Below are 22,098 nucleotides of genomic sequence, written 5' to 3'. Positions count from 1 at the left end.
TGATGTGTACAATTGTCATGTGCAATAATAAATGTGCATAATTTTCATGTGCAATAACAGATGTGCAAAATTTTCATAGGACAAGAGTACCTCTATTTTTTTCATTGTTTTATACAGAGTACTTTTATGTTTTTTAGAACGTGTTTATCTTTTATATAGTGTATACTTTTTGTTCTTTAGTCTATATTAATGTAGTTTATTTATTCGGATGATCATTTTATATTTTGTAAAGCTGAATCAAGAAGAACACACTAAATTCCAATGTACCTGTACTGTCCTGTACCTGTGCAAATGGCAATAAATATCTGTTCTATTTTTAACCAATTTTCCCACTATTTTGTGATTTTACTGTGTATACTGTTAGATAGTATGTGTTTTTTGGGAGAGAAAAACCCTGTTATTTGCCTGTTTCAATAAAGTTTATTCAATTTAATTTATAATGATATACCTGTGTGAAATAGGGTGAGTGGGGAAAAATGCACTTTCGATTTACCTCATGTGGCTGTCTGTATATTGTATCAGTACTGCCAGTCTACTCCACTGCAGCAGCCATAGATCTGTTCTCCAACCCTGTAAACAGACAATATAAAACACTGTAAAATCTGCTTTCTTTTCCTTAAACAGCCACTTTGGACGGAACGTTTATTCTCACTCGTGGGTCATTTGGACCCAGCATGTCCCTTATTCAAAGCTATGGACCTAACTTCACACGGCACATGTAGGCTTTAGAACGGTAATCAATCTCACCAGGAAATCACCAGTGAGTCAATTATGCAAGACAGCCTCTTTTCATGTGAAGCACCGGCATAATTAAACTGATATAAAATATCATTAGAGGTGACAGGCTGCTAAAAGACACAGTAATAGACTGATCTATGAGTGAGAGGCAGCTGGCTCAACTCAGTGTCACTCTGGAGAATGCTGCCATCTAGTGGCAAGAGATGGTATCACACTGCAAACAGGTGATTCTTCAATTAAAGCAAAGAAAGGAGGTTAATTGCAGCATACAACATATTTATTGATAAAAGATATTGACAGAGCAGTCTTTAGAGATAATTACACTACACATCTTATTTTCCAAACAAGGAACTGTACAGTATTTATGGAGCTTATAAATGAGTGAAATGTAACAATCCACCTAGTTTAGAGTTTAGAGAAAGAGAATGCTTTAAGTCATTGATCTTTGTTAAAAGAACTTTTGAAGGCACTGAAATGTTAAAAAAATCCCAAATAATTGTAATCAAATATTACGTATCATATTGCAACATATAGATCAGTTATAGTACTTGATATTGCATGATGTTTGATCATATTTCACGCAGAATAAAAAGGCAAAATACAACATATGTGGATAGTAGGGAATTGGTAGACCTCTATATTAGACAAAAACTATTGTATTCCTCACATTTAGGAAAGGTCTGATTGAAAGTAAAAGAATAAACAAAATAATCATCAAACCAGGTGAACTTTAACCCAACAGCTGGAGAATTGTGTCCACAAAAACAGTAACATCAGTCGTGGGAACTACTTACAAACATTTGAATCGGCAACAAGGCTCAGATCTAAAGTCAATTCAGCCCAACTAATACATTTGAGCAAAACAATATGGAGTGTAACACAGCAAAGTGCATCTTATGGTTTCAGTGGTCATACTCCTTATCGATGAACTTAGCCATCGTGGACAGCTGGACGTTTGTGGTGCCCTCGTAAATGGTACCTGGAGAGATGCAGACAAAACGAAGCATTAGAATAAATTCCTGCCGAACAAAACAAGGTCGATTTAGTCAAATTCCCCCTGCAGAGTACATGAATGTGCAGCTTTCACTCTCAGGGGGACAAAGGGGTTTATTATGCAGCTCAGACTGGAGAAGTGAGCAGCCTTGAATGTAGGTGATGAAAGGAAAAGCGACTTTTTGCCCTGGCAGCTTCCTTGGCTGTGTGTTGGTATAATGGCACTCTGAAGGGTCAGACGGGGGAATTCCTGCAGAGTCCGATTACAGCCACCCCTCTCTCTCTCTCCACCCCTCACTCTGGTCCAATCACAAACAGCTACACCTGACCTTCCTGCAGCCCTCATGAGCTGTGTCCTTTCCACGATTACAGCTTCAGACGCCTTTATCTAAACATCCTCTGATATAAACAACTGTGGCTAGTGTTTGTGTAGTCATGCTCACCGATTTTACAGTCTCTGTAGTATTTCTCTATGGGGTAGTCTTTAGTGAAGCCGACCCCTCCCATCCACTCGATGCATTTAGATGTGGTTAATGTTGCAACCTGAGGAAGAAGAAACAGATAATATTCGGACTATTAGGGCTGCGCGATAAAACAATTAACAGTTGTAATTGTGATGTGCGCATGTGCAATAGTTACATCTCAGGACGTGCGATAGCGGAGCAAATTAAATGAAACAGGTCAAGCTGCTACTTTATTGTTGCTCGGTGCAAAACAAAAACTCGCCAGTTTCTCGTATTCAATAACTAATCTACAGGATTCGTTGGACTGTCTCCCGCCTGCCTGTAAACTAAACCAGCACTAAAACTCACGTCTCCCACTTGTTGTCGGCATGCACAACCTAGAGTATTCCCGTTAACAGCGGCACCTCATCCCGGTGCTGGATAACGCTGCGGCATCATTTACACAGAGCAGACATGCCGCGGAGTGTTTATTTTTATCGGCTACATCTGCAGCGCACGCGCGGCGTGTGGTCGTGTGTGCCGACAGGAAGCGGGAGGCGGGAGGCGGGAGTTTTCATTTCCAAAAGTCACCGTCACGGGCCTGATCAGGCTGTGTTTCCAGTTCTCAAAATAATTCACAAAAAGATACAACATATACCTCCGAAGTGAAGTATTTTGCCATGCAGGCCTCCTTAATGAAAGGTCTCCCAGCTTCCTTTAGTCGAGCAGCGTTGTACGTCAGCAGCCGGGCGGCTTCGATCTGCGTTGCTACGTGGGCTATTTGGTGCTGCATGCCCTGGAATTTAAACAGAAACATTAAGATATCACTGCGTACATGGTCCGACAAACCACAAACCTGTTATCTAAAAAGGGAATAGAGTCTTTTCTGGATCTTTACCTGGAAGTCAAAGATACGTTTGCCAAACTGTACTCTCTGTCTGGTGTAGGGAACTGTATGGTCAAAGCAGCCCTGTGCCAGCCCTAGCATCTGTAACACACACACAATATTCCCATTTGTAATCTTAAATAGAGCACGTTTGGCTTATTATAAGTCATTTAAATAAAAATGCCTCATGTTGTACCTGAGCTGCAATTCCAATCCTGCCTTCATTCAACATCCCGATGGCATACTTGTACCCATGACCGACCTGTCCTAAAATGTTCTTCTCTGGTACCTACAATGAACAGCAGATAGTTATTCAAAGCCAGATTATGTATTTATTTCACTTAAATCTGGTTTGGGAACAAGGTGTTTGTTGGTGGTACCTTGACATTGTCAAAGTTGAGCGGGCAGGTGGAGGATGCTCTCAGGCCGAGCTTGTTCTCCTTCTTGCAAATCTCGAGCCCCTCTGTTTCCCGGTCCACGATGAAGCAGGTGATGCCTTTGTATCCCTGTCAATCAAATAATCCGATACAAAACGCCTGTAAGAAGAAGTCCTTCTGAGGAGGTTAAATATGTTGTGTTTCTTTTTTAAACAAATAATACAAAGTCGTGCTCACAGCAGAGACATCCACATTGGCCATGACCAGGAAAACGCCTGCGTGCTCTGCGTTACTGATCCACATCTTGGATCCATTGATAATGTAATAGTCTTTCTGTTTATCAGCACGTGTCTTCAGGGCGAAGGCGTCACTCCCCGACTCTGCTTCAGAGAGGCAGAAGCTTCCAATCTGAGCGACATAAGAGCAGGAAAACATTACCGCAAATACAGTGTAGACTAAACACACCCAGTCAGTCAGAAGGTCTCAATTGTTCGCAAAATGAGGAAAGCAACATGTGAGTTTTATACCATACAAGACGAGACAGAGAGTCTATTTGCTCACCATGTCGGTTGACAGTCGGCTGAGGTACTGCTCTTTCTGAGCTGGTGTTCCCAGATTGGTGAACAGTGTGTTGATCAGAGTGTTCTGGATGTCGCAGAGCACAGCGACAGATGCATCCACCTTCGCCAGCTCCTCAATGACCAGAATGGAGGAGAAGAACGTGGAGCCCGTGCCGCCGTACTCTGGGTCAATCTCAATGCCCATGAGCTGTGGAATATTCAGTATCAAAGTCACAGGATAGAAAAAAAAAAAGTACTCATACTGGTTAAATGTGATTTCACATCTGGAAATTTACACTTGAAATACATACCCCTTGTTCAAAGAGAGACTTGATCACTTCCTCATCCATGGCAGAAATCTCATCCATCTTTGACACAAAAGGAGCAATGCGCTCTTGTGCATATTTCTTCACTGTCAAGACAACAAGACACATTTAGTGTTTGAGGAGGATGTTCTCAGTTGCAGTGGATATCAAGATTCAAAGCTCACCTGCTTCCCTCATCATGCCCTCCTCCTCTGAAAATGTCTGAAGGGGAGGAAAGGAGACCACCCCGCCTGCCAGGTCTGAAGCCACATCTGGTGCAGGTCTGTTGGACAAGCTCCTCCATCCAGCCTGGCATGAACCCCATGGTCGAGAGATCTGCCTGCAAGACTGAAAGCAGGGAAGACAACTGTAGCAATCTCTGCGTGTTTAAATACATACACAGTTTAAAAAAGAATGGTAGACACTCATGCCACGTATCATTTACAATGCATGTTAAGTTAGGTTTCATAGTTTAGTGCTAAATTACTTCAAGTTTTGTGATTAAACAAGTCAGTTTGTGCTCTCAAGCTAGCGTTAGCCCTTTGCTAGCTATTAACGACACATTAGCAGGAGTCGGCCGGGTTACGTAATTCAAGGATAAAGGATCGATACACTGAAAATACTAAATACTAAAATCAAAGCAGTAACCCTCATAAAGTAAATAACTTATGACCGAAATATTCTGTCTCACCTTCGCCAAAATCCTGACCAACGGGGAAGCCATCATTTCTTATAAAATGTTTACATGTGATGCTACCTTCAAGTGCCCCGTGTACGAGTCAGACACTCTAATTTTAAGGATGTGTATACGCGTTAATTATATATTTAAAAAAATACAGAATGAACAGCAAAACAAATTAAGCTGCCCAGTACGATGCTCTTATCAGTCTCTTCAAACAAAGACACTTATAGCGCTTTACTGTGTGCAGAGGAAAGCTTTCTTGAGACTACTTTGGGCGAGCAATATTAATAGTTATTTTTCCAATCGTACATGAAGGCAACAGTTGCGTTTGCAGGAACACGGAACACAAATACATCACAACAAACGGAAGCGTTCACCACCGACAATACTATCCGGATAATTTATCCCCAGAGCCCAGCTTTTACAATTTTCACTTTTTAGCGATTATGTTGCGTAGTACTGGAACTGTCTGAACCGCGTTTAGTTGTTTCAAATGGTTAGTATTATATAAATAACACAAATTGTTGACGGCTTGGCTAGCTTTAGCTAGGCAGCGTTAGCATTGATGTTACCAGCTATCAGCTAACCATTTAGATTTTTTATTGAATTAAAAGCAAATATTTTATCCGCAGTCACTTTTGAAAGCAGACGCACGCGACTCATCTCCTTTGGACATTTTAAGGTGAAATACAAAATACGAAAGAAATATGGAAGAGATAAAGACCGAGCCTGTGGATTTTGTGAGGGAATTTCAAGAATACCTGACCCAGCAAACCCAGCATGTCAACATGATCTCAGGCTCCGTCTGCGGAGAAAAGGAGGCAGGGGAGCCATATCAAGACGGTGGGAAGAAATTACAATATAATATACAGCAGCATATCTATGATAACTGAAGAGTTTAATGTTAAAATGATTGTATGTTTTGTTTTAGTTGCACCCCGGGGAGAGCAAAATGGCCTGGACCCTGCGCCTGTGGACGTGAACCTGCCATTGGAGGATAGCTCAGATGTACAGGTGGACGGCCTGGAGAGGACCTGTGATGGGAAGTACAAGTGCAGCTACTGCAGCTATGCCAACAAGGGCATGACTCGTTTAATAGAGCACATCCGCATCCATACAGGTCAGGATGAAATAATAGAATATCTTCTTGCTATTTGATTGTCTAGTATCTATCCCAATCTTGTATACCTGTTTGTGCAGTACATATACTAAATGCTATTTACTCTTTCAAAATAAAGTACATGTCATAATAAATACTGTAACTGCAATTGTCCTCTCCTTATTGTTAACCAGGAGAAAAGCCTCACCGCTGCCAGCTGTGCCCGTTTGCTTCAGCATACGAGCGTCACTTGGAAGCTCACATGCGCTCACACACGGGAGAGAAACCCTACAAGTGTGATCTCTGCGCCTTCCGCTGCAGCGACCGCAGCAACCTGTCCCACCATCGCCGCCGCCGACACAAGCTTCTGCCCACCAGGGTCGTCCGCTCTCCTTTCGCCAACAAGAGGATGTTGAGCTCCTTGCAGAAGAGGACAGGCTCGCTGGGCTTTGGCAGGCGGCTGCTCATCAACTTCAACCCTCCCTCCATGATGATGCCAAAGTCCGATTATCTGGGTGACTTTTCTAATAAGATCCCCCACCATCTGAACGGCAGTGAGTACAAGAAGGTGGATGAGAATGATGGTCGCAACAGAGGTGCTAATGGTTTGACTTTTAACAACCCACTGGACCAGCTGTCTACACTTGCAGGTCAGCTGGCCGACCTCCACCCTGAGTCTCAGACTCCTACATCACCAGACAGAGAGTCCTTACTAGACGAGAAGCCCATCCTCATACAGCAGGTCTCTGGCGAACACGTTGCAATGTGTTCAAACGGAGTCCAGACATCTCCACCTAATAAAGAATCTCCCGTGTCTGGCCCCGGGAGCTACAGTCCTGATCCCGGCCTCGGCTTTGAGAACAGCATGAACACTCTGACTGCGAGTGTGAGCAACAGCCAGCCTGGAACACCCGCCCCCCCTGCACAGACCGCACCGGACCAGCAGCTCCTACAGAAATGCCCCCATTGTGATATTCACTTTCTGGATAACATCCTCTACACCATTCACATGGGCTGCCATGGTTACGAGCACCCGTTTCAGTGCAACATCTGTGGCCACATGTGCACAGACAGATATGACTTTGCGTGTCATTTCGCTCGTGGGCAACATAAAAAGTGATTCCCTGCAGCATAGATCCTTTTTTCCAGTAGGTGCTTGTAACAAATTAAATAAGGTGACAGAATTACATTTTGTATTTTTGTTATGAACATTTTACTACTGCTTTTTTATTTTACACTGGACTATATTGTTGCCTTGCTGCAGTTCTACATGTCTCCAGACTGTGGGCTTGTCATAGTAGTTTTAGATTGATGAATACAACAAGCAAAACATCTCGCAATACCAGAGCACTGCAGAAAAACACAGTGTCGTTTCAACTCATCCTATGGTCAGTATTTGTATTATTAACCTATTATTAGTAACTTATTATTAGATATGTGGCTAATATATGAGACATTTAAAATAAAACACAGTTTAAAGGTATTTCAAAGCATATATCATAAGCTTCACCTGCTCAGGATTCAGTGTGGGGGTGATTAAAACACAAAACAGCAATACACCAACATTTCTCTGCTAGAGACTGAAGTGGGATGTTCAAAGACTGACAGAATAATTGGCTCGTTTTGTGTTCAAAACAAGCTTCGTGCTCACTCAGCCTCATTGTACTCCAGCTTGCTGTCTTAATATGTATTTATACTTCACTTTATAAACAGTGGAAGGCGTCAAACAAAAAAATTATTTTTCATCTTTTTTGTTACTAATTTATACCCTTTTTTACGAGTATTTATTTAGTGTTTTGCGTAGTTTTGTGTTGCTCTGAATTACATTACATTACACACAAGTAGCTTTTTATTTGTGTCAAACTGGGTCAAGACTTGATTGTACGTTATTTAATTTACTATGGGCAATGTATACACTGAAAGACACAAGATCATGAAGATGACCCCTTATGTATCTCTTTGTCTTGAGTTTGAATATGTTTTGTTGAAAGTTTGGCTTAAAAAATGTAAAGTGAGTACTACAGAAAATGAAAAAATGCATTTTTTTTTTTTATTGAACTGCCACAATAGTCCACAAACCGAAAAGCAACTGACCAACAAAAGTGGATTTTATTTTTATTTAATAAAAAAATATCTCACATTCACTCATGACTTTTTTTGATTAAATCTTTCCTTTTTGAAAGTTTACGTTTCAAGTCATTAAAGGGCCAGTTCGCCGATTTTCAACCTCAGTCCTATCATGCTATTATGTGGAGCTAATGCCATTATGGTTGGAAAAAAAATGCAATTTGGCTCTTTGCCTCTGGAGGACGCTATCCGCTTCTCCAATGGTCCTGGAAAACCTCCACCAGACTACGTCAAACGTGTCATCTAGCTGAGGCCAGGGAGCTCGCTAAACTACACTTCCTCAATCTAGGACGCCCGCCTCCGATGTCATGTCTCGTTCAAAATCGTCAGGTTTGAAATGTAGACTGCAGACCTGAAGATTTTTTTGAGGCACGTATTTCAGATTCTGAACCGCTCTGAGCCATTGCCTGCAGCGATCAATGTCGGTAGTATTTCACTCCAGTGTCTCTCACTGGGCTGGGATGCAATGCACGTTGGGTGTTGAAGGAATGTAGAATGGGCGAAACCACAAGCTTTTTGTACAGCTTTCTCCACAGCTATGGCGCCAATTTCAAATATTATTGCTTCTATTGATTACAGAGAACACCAGCTTTGACTGGCAGTGGCTTTTTCCAGAGGCGAACTGCTCCTTTAAATTCCATTGATGATTCTTGACATGATTTCCTGTCTCTCATGATCAAAAACGTCCACAGCTCTATTCACCACACGTTCCACATCCACGTCCTCCTCCTGGATGCAAGTCGCTTCCTGAAGCAGCTGCCTCCGCAGGTTGTGGAGAAACGTGGCTTTGGATTCATTTAGCTGAGCGGCCAGAGACCTCATGTGCTCAGGGGGTACTTGATTATCTAAAATTGACGGAAGAAAATGATCAATACTGCTGGGCTGAAAATGACAAACTTAGTAAAGTAGTAATTGTGTAGTAGTATATCTGACCTCTGGCAGTCTTCATGGCATCAGAGATGAGGCGTCGGCAGGCCTGGTCAGCCTGGTGAACCACACTGGTGGCACATTTCAGGCGGTCAGCCTCCTGCAACAGTATAAGACCACATCATAAGATATTTAATTCATATTTCACTTTTAACAGCTTCAGTGGAGGCTACATAAACACACCGTTTGTTCCGTGTTGTCCTCGACTGGGCTCAGCGGGTTGCTCAGTGCATTGGAGATCAATACCATCAGTCTTTGGCTGAGGAAGAAAAACACAAAGTCAACCGCTAAATACCTAATATAATGTGGAGTAATACTAAGTATTATGTGTTAATAACTGCTTATTCTTACATGTCACCGTTGGATAAATTGTCTGTAGTGTTGAGTGAAATGCTGTTTGTCTCCCATGAGTTCTTCTGTGGATTTGGAGCCTCCAAACGCTTCACCATCTCCAGGATCACCTCAGTGGGAATGGGGTTAGACCTGCTCTGGTTTCGGCTGATGCACGACTCTAAATCACACTGCAGATACACCTGACAGAAACCCAGCGAGTCTGAAAGGACAGCCAACAAAAAGCAGTCAAAGGAATTTGCTTGTAGAGTCTTGAAACTTTCTTGGTTTCAGCAGGTCACAGTCATTAGTAGGGTAGTGATGCATTCAGGTGCTTACAGTATGTTTGAATCATTTCAGATTTAATGTTTTAAAAGCTTTGAGTTATGAAATCAGTATGAAACGTTATGATAAGCTTATAATATTGGAGGGTGCTTACATTTTCTTGCAAGTTGGTACACTTCATATCTCATGCTCGGATAGTAGAAGTTGTCATCCAGCAGAAAGAGAAGTGGTGACCGGTCCAAAGCTTCAGGCTGCTGGAGACTTTGAATGCACTGTTGCCATGCAGCCACGTTGATCTGACAGCTGCTCGGCAGCTCGGCCAAGACTCTAGGTTTCTCCAAGACCTGCTCGATGCACCGCAAAACTGCTTGTCTGTGCAACTTCCATTCAGTCTGCTGAGAGCAGAAAATGAAATGATCTAATAAATAAAACAGATTTAATGCATTTAAAAAATACTTAATACTTAGATAATTGCTTGTTTTGTGTGACTGATAGTCCAAACCCCAAAGACAATCTTTTAAATATAATATACCATTGAAATAATAATATAATATTATTATACCCCTATAAGAAATAAATGATATTGCTACAAAACTTTAATGCAATAGCAATGTTATTCTCATATATAGCAACCACTGTTATTTGCATTGGTAGTTTGCATTATATGTTATAGGTAAAAATCACTTGAAATCATTTACTTTGTGCTATTATTGTACTACTTTTTTATATGATGGCTCTTTATGGTGTTGCTTCTAAATAGGGACCCGTTCCATGAACAATTCCTGAATCACATTTAAAAATCATCCAATTTAACTCTCATGTGTTCACCATTTCTTGCAATTTAACACCGTCCCCCTCCACTTTGGTCTGAAAAGCCTGCTCGGGTATCAGGTCATCATACGGCACTACACTGGCTCTCCATCCGTGCTGTGCTGCGGTGCTGAGGACCTCGCGAGCCAGCGTGGACTTCCCAGCAGCAGGCAGCCCGCAGAGGACACACAGGCAGGCCGGAGCCCGGCCGACACCTCCAGACTCCTCCGCTGCCATTCGCCACCAGAAAGTCGCTTTAAAACACTGCTTTTTACATGATGTTGTAGCCACTGCTGTTTGAAGTTCACAGCTCACTTCCGCATCATGCTACGTCAAAACATGAGGAAGAAATGTGATTTCCGGCGGTGATACTTTCAAAATAAAAGCCTAACAAGTGAATGAAGGCTAATCGGAAGAGAATGGGGTTAAATAAGGAAATTTTAGGCGCATTTCTGAGGACAATGGGTCCCAACTTTAGGGTCAGAAACCCCTCAAGACAAAATTTAGGGCTTAACAGATTTTCTTGCACAAAATAATCTATACCATTTCTGAACATTTTTATGGAAAATACAAAATATTCTGAAAACAAACCCATTGAGAAAATATTATCTTTCTTCATTTGTATTTCTGACATAATCATATGCCTTGCTTGCACCTCCTATGTATTATCATTTGATTATAACTGGGACACAAACTAGGACCTCAGGAATAGCACAGAAACGCAACTACAGTTCACAGAAATTTAAACACTTGAAACCAATTACCTTATACAAATTTTATTTTAATATTACAATAACCAAGATCAAAAAATATTTTACAACATTCCAAAAATAAACGCATGGTAGCAAACATATGGTGATTTTTTTTTTATATTTAAAAATGTACACGTTTACCAGCCTCATCCACCACCACGTAACAGTCGACCTTAAAAAACTGCTGGCAACAGGTAACAGTGAGTCTAATAATCACAGTGTTTTAAAATAGTCTCTTCATACAGTGTTGAGCAGCATACGGCATACATTTACAATACAGTTGATCATATTCGGTATAAAAGCAGAATCAATTTGGTGGCAGCTTGGTGGGGATCGGTCTGGGTACTCCGGGTCCCTGCAGATGAGCTCCTGGTTGTTGACTGGTTGTTGAGTCTGGGACAGAGTCTGTTTCTGCGTTCCAGTAATCCAGTTCTCCATACCTAAAACTGACAAACAGAAATTCAGTTAAACAAGTTATACAGGTGTGTCTACTGATCAGGGCATTATAGATGAAGTTAAATAAAGAAAGTTAACTCTGTTCATACCCAGAAATTGGAGTTGGGGTCGGGGAAGGATATCGAGGCTGGAATCAGAAGAAAAGATAAGTTACAGTCCTGCAAGTTTTTGCTGAAAACAAGCATGCACTTATTTTGTTTGATTAAGCACTTCTCTTTTGTTTGACTGCATTTTCAGGCACTAAAAACTGGTTTTCTAACTGCAAAATAAACACTGTGCTTCCCTGCAGTGATGATTACTAAGAAAAACTAAAATATTTACCCCATCAGGAGCCGTCTGTAACGGAGGCTGGGTAGACGCAGCTGTATGTACATCATACGTCGGCTGTGAATTTGAGTTTCCTTTCTGAGCATTACTAGACCTGTGAAAGCAAAACATATTAAAAGAAACAAATTAATCCTTGCAAGTGCCGCCTTTGTCATAAGTATAATCAGATTATTCTAATTGGAGGTGATGTTTACTTAGGACGTCTTTTCAGGCACGGGTCCAGGGTATCCCTCCTGTAGACGTAGAGCAGCGCTAGAATGATGATGATCAGAACAGGAACCACCAAGAGGAAGAAGATCAAAAGGCCGTCCCTGAGGGAGTGGTCTGTGGTAAGAAAAGAACAGAATGTCATGTGTGACTAAGGAACAGTACAGAATAATAAACTGAAAGTTACACCCAACAATCAACTTGCTTTTCCTATCATGACAAACAGAACATCCAAAAGGACAACTTAGATTCACCTTATACAAGTTATTCAAGTATAACAGCTGGGTATATAGACCAACTGACACAAGATATTTAACATTATAAAAATTATCCGAGACCAAAAAACTGAAATTAAAGATGTAATAGGGATGTGCTGCTTCCACAATCACGCCAGCAGATGACAGACTGATTAATATATGAGATATAGGACGCCCTAAAACATGACTTCTACAGGCAATGGAATCTATTCATGTATTTAGAGAACGTCATTGCTGGTTTTCATATTGAGCCCTTTTTAGAGTTAATGCAAGTCGCATTAGGTGAAAAAGTGACTGTATATCTAGATGGACGACACGTCTCCATCTGCTCTCACTATGCTAAATTGATGCCAAAACAGCCCCAGTGATAGGCACTGCCATCTTGTGATGGTGACGTCATTTGGAGCCAGAGTTGCGCAGTAGAGATGGAAGGGTGGAGCCGCCGTAGCCACTAGCCCAAAACACACAGCAAAGACAGCAGAGATCCCGCACGTCGGCGTTTTTAACAGCAGAACAGCTTCTTGTGTTGGTCTGAAGCAGACATTCACAGATATGGAAACTTCAATGACTGTAGTGATTGTTTTAATTATGTCTCCTCTACTCTGCTAATCAGGAGCAGATCGGCTGCAGGAGCCGGATTGGTCAACAGAGCTGTCAATCATCCTTTTTACAGCATCAAATAACGAATTAAAAGTAAACACTTGGACATAAATCAGCATGATAAGAACTAACTATAATGACAGAAACCATGTTTGAGAAACATTTTTTTGACGTGTATTTTGATTTTATAGTTTGACTCATGTCCCATCTGTTAACATGGAGGAGGCGGGCTTTATGACCTATACTGCAGCCAGTCAGCAGGGGGCGCTTGAAATGTTTTGGCTTCAATTTAAGGGAGCTGTCGTGTCGTCCATCTTTTTATACAGTCTATGGGTGAAATTAATAAAGCAGGGTGCTTTTTGACTTTCTGTGTATTTTATTCTGAAAAGCAAAGTAATGAAATCAGTTATAACCCACCTATCTGAGCAGGACCGCTGTTAATGCTGCCTCCTCGCCCTGACCTGTTACAGTGAGGTGGGCCCCACCCGTCCTCACAGTGGCAGTTCCCTCTGTCATTGCAAACCTGAAGGTGAAAACACAACGGCAAAGTCAGACTTGTCATCGTAAGGGAGTAACAGAAGGATGGAGTGAAGGAAGTACTGTCTTACCCCTTGGCCATGACAGGTGGTCCGGGCATCACAGTTCAAGTTGGGCAGCAGAGCGGAGGCGTTCACACACTGAAAGTCCAGGCAGGTCTGAGAGAGAGGACACATAACTTACTGATGAAATCATAAATTGTCATTCCACTTTCACAATGACGGTACTTTTCCTGGAACGAGTTTAATCACATTATTTCCTGGTTACATTCTTCTTCTTTGGTGTGTGCACTTGTTTAAATATTCGTCAGCTCACCTTTCCTTTCCCACACGGGCTGCCGGGGTTAACGTAGGCAGGGTCCAGCACATCTGAGCCCAGGTTGAAGTGTGCATTGATACACTTGTGACCTTGAACTACCTCAATACTGACTTGGGCACCGGGAGGGAGGACGTCAAGGTTCACATTATTGCACTGCAGCTTCCCACACATGGAATTACTACAGTGAAGGACACAACAGAACACAGTCAGTTCTAACAGTTGTCAATTAGTAAGCTGAAAGAAGCTAATCTATACTTAAAAGGTAGGAGGAGGTCGCAATTCTGGAGAAAGACTGTTCTCAAGTCAAACAAATACACTCCTTCCTTCAGTGCTCTGCAGGAAGCTCCGCCCCCCAAATTCATGACTACATTTTGCCAGGGAAACATCTTTGAGTGACAAGACCTTGCTAAGTATAACAAATGCAAAGAAACTTAGAAACTTCTATCTATTCAGAGGATCTTGGACATCAGGAAATGTTACTTTTACAGTTGTATCTACATGGGTTTTCCGAGCCAAATTCTACAGTTCCATCAATCCATTATCTTCCGCTTATCCGGGGCCGGGTCGCGGATGCAGCAGGCCAAGCAAGGTGACCCAGACCTATCTCTCCCCAGCAACGTTTTCCAGTTCCTTCTGGGGAATTCCGAGGCGTTCCCAGGCCAGGCGGGATATATAATCCCTCCAGCGAGCTCTGGGTCTGCCCGGACACCCTTCGGAGGAAACTCATTTTAGCTGCTTGTATCCGCGATCTCGTTCTTTCCGTCCCTACCCGAAGCTCATGACAATAGGTGAGGGTTGGAACGTAGATCGACGGGTAAATCCAAAGCTTTGCCTTCAGGCTAAGCTCCCTCTTCACCACCCTTCACTTCAGTCATTCTCCAGTAAAGTACTTACGCAACACTACATTTGATAAACTGTTGTTTGCTGTTGACTCCACAGTTCCCAAACATGGTCCCTTTAGTGTTTGCGTGCTGGTAGCAAATATCTTCTGCCTTTTTTGCTGGATCTGCACAAGAGAGACAAAAAAATACAGTTAAGGTGTCCCAAAAAAAGAAAACAAGAGTCATGTGTTTGACTTGCACGGGGTATAAATAAGCCTGAAATGATGACCAGAGCGCACAAGTCTTTATATGAAGCATTAATGAATGTACCTGGTTCAAATAGATGTTTGCACTGGTAGTCATACGTCTGGCATCTCCCTTCATAGCAGTAGGCTGCGTTGTTTTGGCAGGTCAGGCCGTCCATGAGATAGTAGTCATCAGGACAGAACGCGGTCCAGCCATCACAGTATTCAGGGAGGTCACAGGTGTTGGCCGACTCTCTGCACTCTGTTCCAGCAACTCTGATCTAAAACAAGAGCCAATCACATGTAGGCAACATCAGAAAAATACTTTTTTTTTTTTATAGCCCTTTAAAAGTGTAAAAAAAGGTCTCCTCAAGTGAAGCGTATCTTCTGGATTCAGTGCAAATATAAGCTCCATAACTACGTATACAACAGCACGCTGACCTGACAGTTGTCGCAGCAGAGTCCCTGAGCACAGGCCGACCCGGAGGTAAACTTGCAAGTGGCAGCGTCACAGCAGTCATTTTTACATTCCTGTATGAAAAGGACACAGAAACTGTTTACTACAAACCGAAAACTGTGCGCTCTTGCCTGTAAAGCCGAAAGAAACGTGTGGCTGGGCACATTTTCGCATTTTGTGTTGGAACTAAATTTTGCAAATGTATATTTTTATATTCAAAATTCTGGTTTGCTCATGAGAAGTTACCTGCTTTATGGGTTGCACATTTTTGTGTTCTCTACAACTCAACCCCTGCAGTGTAACTGTCTGTGTAACATGGCTCGTATTGTTATTTATTGGTTGTCAGAGCTAAAAGGACCTACATAAAAATTAGCCTTAAAAACTGTCAAAGCAACCAGTAGTTAAATTAGAGCAAAATCATATATAACAAAACTTCAATAGACAAGCACGTGAAGTGTTTATTTCCTTGACCTTTGTGTGTGTGTGTGTGTGTGTGTGTGTGTGTGTTGTACCTCTAGATTGCCACAGTCACACTGCTCTCCTTTGTCCAGCCGTCCGTTCCCACATTCAGAGTTACTGACCACATCTGACGGAGAGGGCTGGTTTTTCAGACACACGCCTCCTCCTCGGATGATCAGATTCTCAAAGTCTTGTTCGCTGCATTCGCTGAAAGTGGAGGAACCACTACAGGAATGGAAAGAAGAAATATTTGTTATCAAAAAAACATTCATTAGTAGGTTTTTGTATGACGTAGCATTTTAGGCCCCTTCACAAATACACAGAAATAAATGATTATTTTACTTAAGAGTGGAGACACACAAAACATACATACTTTATTAATCCCCGAGGGGAAATTCAATGTTTTTCACAAACATGCTACATAGGCCTGAAATACACACACACGTACAAACAGGACCCTATGGACATGCATTAAAGGTTGAGATGTCAGAGTGAGGGGGCTGCACATGGACAAGCACCCCTGGGGATTCGGTGCCTTGCTCAAGGGCATTTCGACAGTGCCCAGAACTGGCACCTCTCCAGCTACAAGTCCCAATTCCATGCTTGGTCCGTACCGGGACTTGAACCGGCCAACCTCCGTTTCCCAGACTAAGTCCCTACAGACTGAGCTACTGTCTACCGCAACTACTGCTTATTTGATTCCATGTCAAGGAACACTTTTTGAGATGTGTTACCTCACGCTGGCTCCCATGATGCAGCCCTTTTCCTCACATGTGCAGCGAGCGTTGTCGTGACTCATGCCCAGGTTATGGCCCATCTCGTGGGCCACCACAGAGGAGATTAAGGGAATGTTGTCATTGCTGAACTGTGAAGACACAACAAATACAATAATTGCCAATATTCCTTATAGTTAATATACTAAAATATATGATCCTGGCTGTTGGTTACACATGAATCTCCCTTTAAAAAAAGATTTATTGTATATCACAGCACAAGAGAGCTTTTCTCTTGATACTTTTAATTGTCAACTCCTGAATCAGGATATTCATTGAAGGCTCTTTCTCAAGTGTAAACCGATTAAATATGAGTCATATAAAGAAATGCAGTTTTATATGATGGGAAAAAAGTGGCAGGAAATGTTGAGTATTTAATTCTATTACAGGAACTTAAAGGGGGGGTATTGTGCTAATTTCAAGCTTCATATTTCACTCTGTGATACCTGTGGAGTAGCTTAGCATAATTTACAGTTAAAAAAACTCATCATGTTTCTCACACTGGTGCTCTGTGCAGGAGCCTCATACAGCCTCTGCCTGAAACGACTCTGTCCGTTTAAGAAACCCCGCCCCTACAAGCCCACTTTCTTCTGATTGGCCAGCTCATTGAAGCCTGTCCGAAACCTGGCGTTCACAGCAGCCTGCAGACTGAGCTGAGAAGCCTGGGGATTACTCCAACATACTTTTACCTACAGATTTGAAACTTCACTCACGTTTAGTCTGGACATCCAACATTATAACATTATATGTCTTAAAATGTGAAACAGCATAATACCCCTTTAAAGCGATACATTTCTTGACCTCATAATGGCGGAAACTTAATCTAATGTTGAAACACCTAAGAAGAAAGTTGTTTTCTTTCCAGTTTGTCTTTAAATAGAATACTGAAACAACATAAGGCCTCACAATGGAAAAGAATTTAAGGAATCTATTCACCAAAATAAAGTTGCCTCGTCATGGAGCTCACTAATACTGTGATCAAGTCTAACCTGTTTGACTCGCCTGTTATTCAGAGCCTGCATGACTGTGCTGCATTTCTAAGACTTCTCATGAATAATGCAGCTGGTATCAGTTTCTGCCACAGCACCGCGGTGTCAGCTGGTGTTAGAAGTTAAAAGGGAGCTGAACTCACCACGTTGATTCCTCCGGAGCTCGCGACGGAGCAGACTGTTCCCACAAAGGCCATACCTAACACACCTCCATCGTACGCGCCTGGCCTTCCACTGAGAAACAACAGCACCGAGACATTTGTCATTATTCGGAAAATCTTCAGACTATGTTGCTTGTATTAAATGTGAAATCTGATGGCATCATAAAAAAAAAACTAAAAACAAACAGCACTTACACAACCAGTTGACCGACATCGTGCCTGATCTTTGGTAACAGATCTTTCTTCCTCCACTTGACAAAGTTCCCCAACACTTCTCCTGCAGAACCCTCCACAGAGAAGGGATTAGCATCCTTAAAGATCTCCAGACCCACCAGCACCACGCGGATATTCAGCGGCTTATAAAACTGGAATACAACAGAAAATAAAAGAAGCACATTATAAATCATAAAACTGCACATGCACAAAAACAACACATACATTTATTAGAATTAAACACATTTCCTTTCAGATCTCACCGAATCCAGGAGATTCGCTATTTGCACCATTTCCTCTCGTATCGCCGTTTCATTTCCTTTCTTAAAATTATACTGTAAATACAATTAACACAAGAATAACAGTTAGTTTCCTTACAGTTATAGCAGTCTTATGACACTAGATTTCACAGCATAGGAAAAGGACTGCAACATTTAAAGCTGCTTATACAAGGCTGATGAACCCACGAGTGCAGTAAAAGTGCTCATCTACTTGCATTCAGTTAAAACAAAGCAAACAGTTGCAGACAAATTATGCATTTTTTTCCTACCATAATGGCATTAGCTGCCCATAATAGCATGACAGGACTGAGCTTGAAAAGTGGTGAACACTCACCCTCAGATTATCGACAACCAGCACCAACTCCACATAACTGGTTTGAGGCAAATTGCGCTTCCTCTGTTGAAACAAAACAAAGCAGCTACTTAAAACTTTATTCTCTTTCCATTTTGAAACCTGCTCAATTAATTAAAGTAAGTTAAAGCATCCTAACCCGCAGCAGATTGGTCAGCGATTGGCCGGGCTCAAAGGTTTCGTGGCTGGACGTCGATGCGGCCTCGCTGACGACCCCGCAGGTGACCTGCTCGGGCTGATCGTCCTTCAGAAGGTACAGAAGGTGGTCGTTGGTGGCAGACTCCAGCACAGGCTCAAGTCCATAGGTCTCGTTTCCAATGATGATGACACCCCTGCAGAGAAGTAGAGCGCAGCAGATACACGATCAGAGAAATGCTTTCAGTCACGCTGGGGTGTGGCACAGATCATACTTTCAGAGACACATTTAGAACAAGGTGTCACTGATAAGAAGGTCTGAGCTAATAAACCTTACACACTTCAGCCCAATTTCAATATGTAGCTCTGCTTGAGACTTAGTAATACAACTGAAATCAGTATCACATCTTAGTGAGAATATTATCCAACAGTGATATATAATAAGGGTTGCTGTTAGCGATTGTTTTCATCAATAATCTCACAATTATTTTCTGTTATTTGGTCGAACGTTTAGCCACTAAAATGTGTTTCCCAGATGCCTGAGCGATTTCTTCATATTGCTTCTTCTATTTAACCAAAACCCAAACACTCCTTAATTACTATCATTATTATCATTATATTATTATATATCATTCATCGCTTAAATTAACCCTCCATGTTCCATGTATACACTATCCCCGGAACCTATATATATATATATATTAATACTTCTTAAAATGTATTTGTATTCACAGGCCCAGTATATTGTAGTTTTTAGTGTCTTACGTGTTTGTGTTACCATGACTAACTTTTCCTTGTTTCCTTGTATCAGGAGAAAAATAATGTTTTCTTAATAATTCACCATCTTGTGCTCTAGAAGTTTTTACTACATTATAACTGTCAATTTAACTGCCACCATTACTTCCTGCCTACTTTAGTAAATGACTATTGTAATATTGTTTTTCTTTTAGGCACTGTCTCTTTTGCATTAACCCATACGCTTTATATTTGATATTCTTACTGATATTTGAGTTGTTTTTTGTATTCTCTTATTTGTACTGTATTTTCTGGAGCTATCTGGCACTATAATTTCCTTCGGGATAAATAAAGTTCTATTTTATCTTATCTTGTTTTGTTTTACCTTTTAAGTGTAGTACGTCAATTGTGTGTCTGTACTTTGAGAGTAATGTTAAACCGGAGCCAAATTCCTTGTATGTGCCCACACTGATTCTGATAAATGACAAAGAGATGCATCAAATTCTTATATTTGATAAGCCTTAACCAGTAAAATGTAAAGACATTTGTTGAAAAATGATTGATAAGGCAGCTAATTTTCTTTCAATCTACTAAATGCTGTCGCTCTATACAAGCTATCGTAACTAAACTGTATGGAAAGTCACATAAAAACAGTGAAACTGATAAACAGTGTCAAAATCTGTGTCCATGATAAAGACTACCATTGCTCTGAAATGACATCATGCTCATATGATCACCAGTAAATGTTGTTCTTGAATCAGTGCCAGCTTTCGCTTCATTTATCACTGATACAAGGAACCAGAAAAGCAGAAGAGATTCTCAAACCTGAGGCCAGAGCAGGTGCTGAGTGCCACCACTGAATCCTCATATCCCTCCACCTCTCCGTGGTAATAGCAATGCACCTGGGAGAAGGAGAGTAACACATGTTTGAGAATGGGTTTTCAAACCAGCTTAATAAACCAGAATGACTTGGTGTTTACTTACATGTTGTTTTGGATATGAAGACTTGTAGTTACCTGCAGCGTCACTTACAAACTGGACAAAGTTTGGGTGTAAAAAGTCTCTGACAAGAGGGGAAAAACACAGGATACTTCATCTGAAGCAGTGACATGGACTTACAATAATTTGAGTAACATTAACAAAGTTCTTACTCTATGCATACCTGTTCTTTTGAAGGTGAATGAGGTGTTTCTTGTTGTTGATATTGAGTGCATACGATACTTTCTCGTCTTCATTTCTCTGAAATGGGTAAAACAAGCATTCTTTATGTTTCTAGTATTAAAATCAGATTAAAAGGTAACTGAATCGTGGTTGTTACCTACTTCTTTAGACTGTGTTGGTCTATTGATGCTCCTTGTCCATCTGCGAATCACTTGAGGATTAACAATGGAGTACTTTGACGGATGTAATTTGAGCCCATCAACACGGTCTGGAACAAAATTGTATTCACACAGACAGACTGTAAATATGAAGAATGTATTCTGGAGCTTAACTAATGTTATTTCTTCTCTTGACAGAAAGCACACACACATAATGCATCCATGAAGGGGAAATATAATCTTTGAAATTACTGTATACGATTCAATAATGCCCCTTTAAGAAAAAACACAAATAAACAAAGCAATGCATAGAAAATTCCACCGCAAAAAATCGATGGCAAAATAATCTCAATTATCTCTAAATGTCCAGCCATCGTTGTTCGAGTGTAGAAAAAAGGAAGCTTCTTCTTCTTTTTTCTCCTCTTCACTGTTTTCCTCCTCCATCGAAATACTTTTCAACCTGTTCCCCGAGTCACCTGTGCCTCACCTTTGTTGTCAATCCCAGAAACGTACCACAGCATGAAAACAGCGAATAATATGTGTCTCCTATCCATAATCCCGGTTTAATTAAATAGAATCTTGATTATGTCCCCATATGGTCCGTCTGCTGGCTATTAATGAATTCAAGAATCGTGCCTGGGCTTCCTTCTGCTGGGCAGGTGCGTCACGATGGGTGTGGCTTCTTCCAGGTGTGTAAGGCAGGTTTAAGAAAGCAAACAAAATGCAACGGTGGTATGACAAAACAGTAAATATTTGTGAGACTATTTACCAGAAAGTTGTTTGGTTGCGGGCTATGCTGTTAGTGTTAACGGACAGAAAAACAATCATTGCTTCACTATTAATTCACACCTCCATTCATCGGGTGTTGTTCATATGAAGTCACAGAAAGTCTCCAAAATAAAGTGTACCTTTGTTTTGATGGTGTGATAATCTCAGATGATGCATTACCAACTTTGTACTGCAAAAAGCAGCCTACTTGCGTTAAACGCTGAGATGAGGGCTCTTTTATGGAGTTATCGCGATATTATGGGTATTCGTTACGTCACTCACGCGGAAGTGTTTTGGTGTTGAACAGCGGTGCTTTTGATTTTTAGCAACATTCAGTAACTGTACAAAGTACCATTGTGCGTTTTATCATTTAC

At 41.4% G+C, this 22,098-nt stretch overlaps 4 protein-coding genes across 4 annotated transcripts; 1 reads left to right on the top strand and 3 right to left on the bottom strand.

The window, feature by feature from the left end:
* Nucleotides 1-997: 997 nt before the first annotated feature.
* Nucleotides 998-5,071, bottom strand: acadsb (acyl-CoA dehydrogenase short/branched chain). The gene is made up of 11 exons (XM_069664661.1): nucleotides 4,994-5,071; nucleotides 4,488-4,650; nucleotides 4,309-4,409; nucleotides 3,999-4,205; nucleotides 3,675-3,845; nucleotides 3,441-3,566; nucleotides 3,257-3,349; nucleotides 3,073-3,162; nucleotides 2,833-2,970; nucleotides 2,175-2,274; nucleotides 998-1,717 (listed from the first exon to the last, which is right to left on the bottom strand). Exons 1-11 carry the CDS (start codon nucleotides 5,027-5,029, stop codon nucleotides 1,641-1,643), a joined length of 1,302 nt encoding a protein of 433 aa, XP_069520762.1. The 5' UTR covers nucleotides 5,030-5,071; the 3' UTR covers nucleotides 998-1,640.
* Nucleotides 5,072-5,389: 318 nt separating this feature from the next.
* LOC138593404 (zinc finger protein Pegasus-like) lies at nucleotides 5,390-8,227 on the top strand. Its single transcript, XM_069664403.1, has 3 exons — nucleotides 5,390-5,827; nucleotides 5,916-6,104; nucleotides 6,278-8,227. Exons 1-3 carry the CDS (start codon nucleotides 5,692-5,694, stop codon nucleotides 7,201-7,203), a joined length of 1,251 nt encoding a protein of 416 aa, XP_069520504.1. The 5' UTR covers nucleotides 5,390-5,691; the 3' UTR covers nucleotides 7,204-8,227.
* Nucleotides 7,975-10,859, bottom strand: LOC138593405 (L-seryl-tRNA(Sec) kinase). The gene is made up of 6 exons (XM_069664404.1): nucleotides 10,581-10,859; nucleotides 9,907-10,147; nucleotides 9,489-9,690; nucleotides 9,321-9,396; nucleotides 9,144-9,237; nucleotides 7,975-9,055 (listed from the first exon to the last, which is right to left on the bottom strand). Exons 1-6 carry the CDS (start codon nucleotides 10,797-10,799, stop codon nucleotides 8,841-8,843), a joined length of 1,047 nt encoding a protein of 348 aa, XP_069520505.1. The 5' UTR covers nucleotides 10,800-10,859; the 3' UTR covers nucleotides 7,975-8,840.
* Nucleotides 10,860-11,328: 469 nt separating this feature from the next.
* On the bottom strand, nucleotides 11,329-21,593 carry adam9b (ADAM metallopeptidase domain 9b). Its single transcript, XM_069665107.1, has 22 exons — nucleotides 21,444-21,593; nucleotides 20,960-21,066; nucleotides 20,800-20,876; nucleotides 20,622-20,700; nucleotides 20,463-20,539; nucleotides 18,907-19,099; nucleotides 18,750-18,812; nucleotides 18,398-18,469; nucleotides 18,117-18,286; nucleotides 17,904-17,994; nucleotides 16,733-16,863; nucleotides 16,052-16,223; nucleotides 15,524-15,613; nucleotides 15,168-15,363; nucleotides 14,911-15,022; nucleotides 14,014-14,194; nucleotides 13,770-13,856; nucleotides 13,579-13,684; nucleotides 12,292-12,421; nucleotides 12,092-12,191; nucleotides 11,860-11,897; nucleotides 11,329-11,760 (listed from the first exon to the last, which is right to left on the bottom strand). The coding sequence occupies exons 1-22, from the start codon at nucleotides 21,508-21,510 to the stop codon at nucleotides 11,622-11,624; spliced, it is 2,478 nt and encodes an 825-aa protein (XP_069521208.1). The 5' UTR covers nucleotides 21,511-21,593; the 3' UTR covers nucleotides 11,329-11,621.
* Between the last annotated feature and the right edge of the window lie 505 nt (nucleotides 21,594-22,098).

The sequence above is a fragment of the Semicossyphus pulcher genome, unplaced genomic scaffold, assembly GCF_022749685.1.
Source record: "Semicossyphus pulcher isolate SPU_LCO1_2020_fin unplaced genomic scaffold, fSemPul1.0.p SCAF_16, whole genome shotgun sequence".
Classification (NCBI taxonomy): Eukaryota; Metazoa; Chordata; class Actinopteri; order Labriformes; family Labridae; genus Semicossyphus; species Semicossyphus pulcher.
Note: the sequence above shows the minus strand (reverse complement) of the source record. Positions and strands in the feature narration are given on the sequence as shown.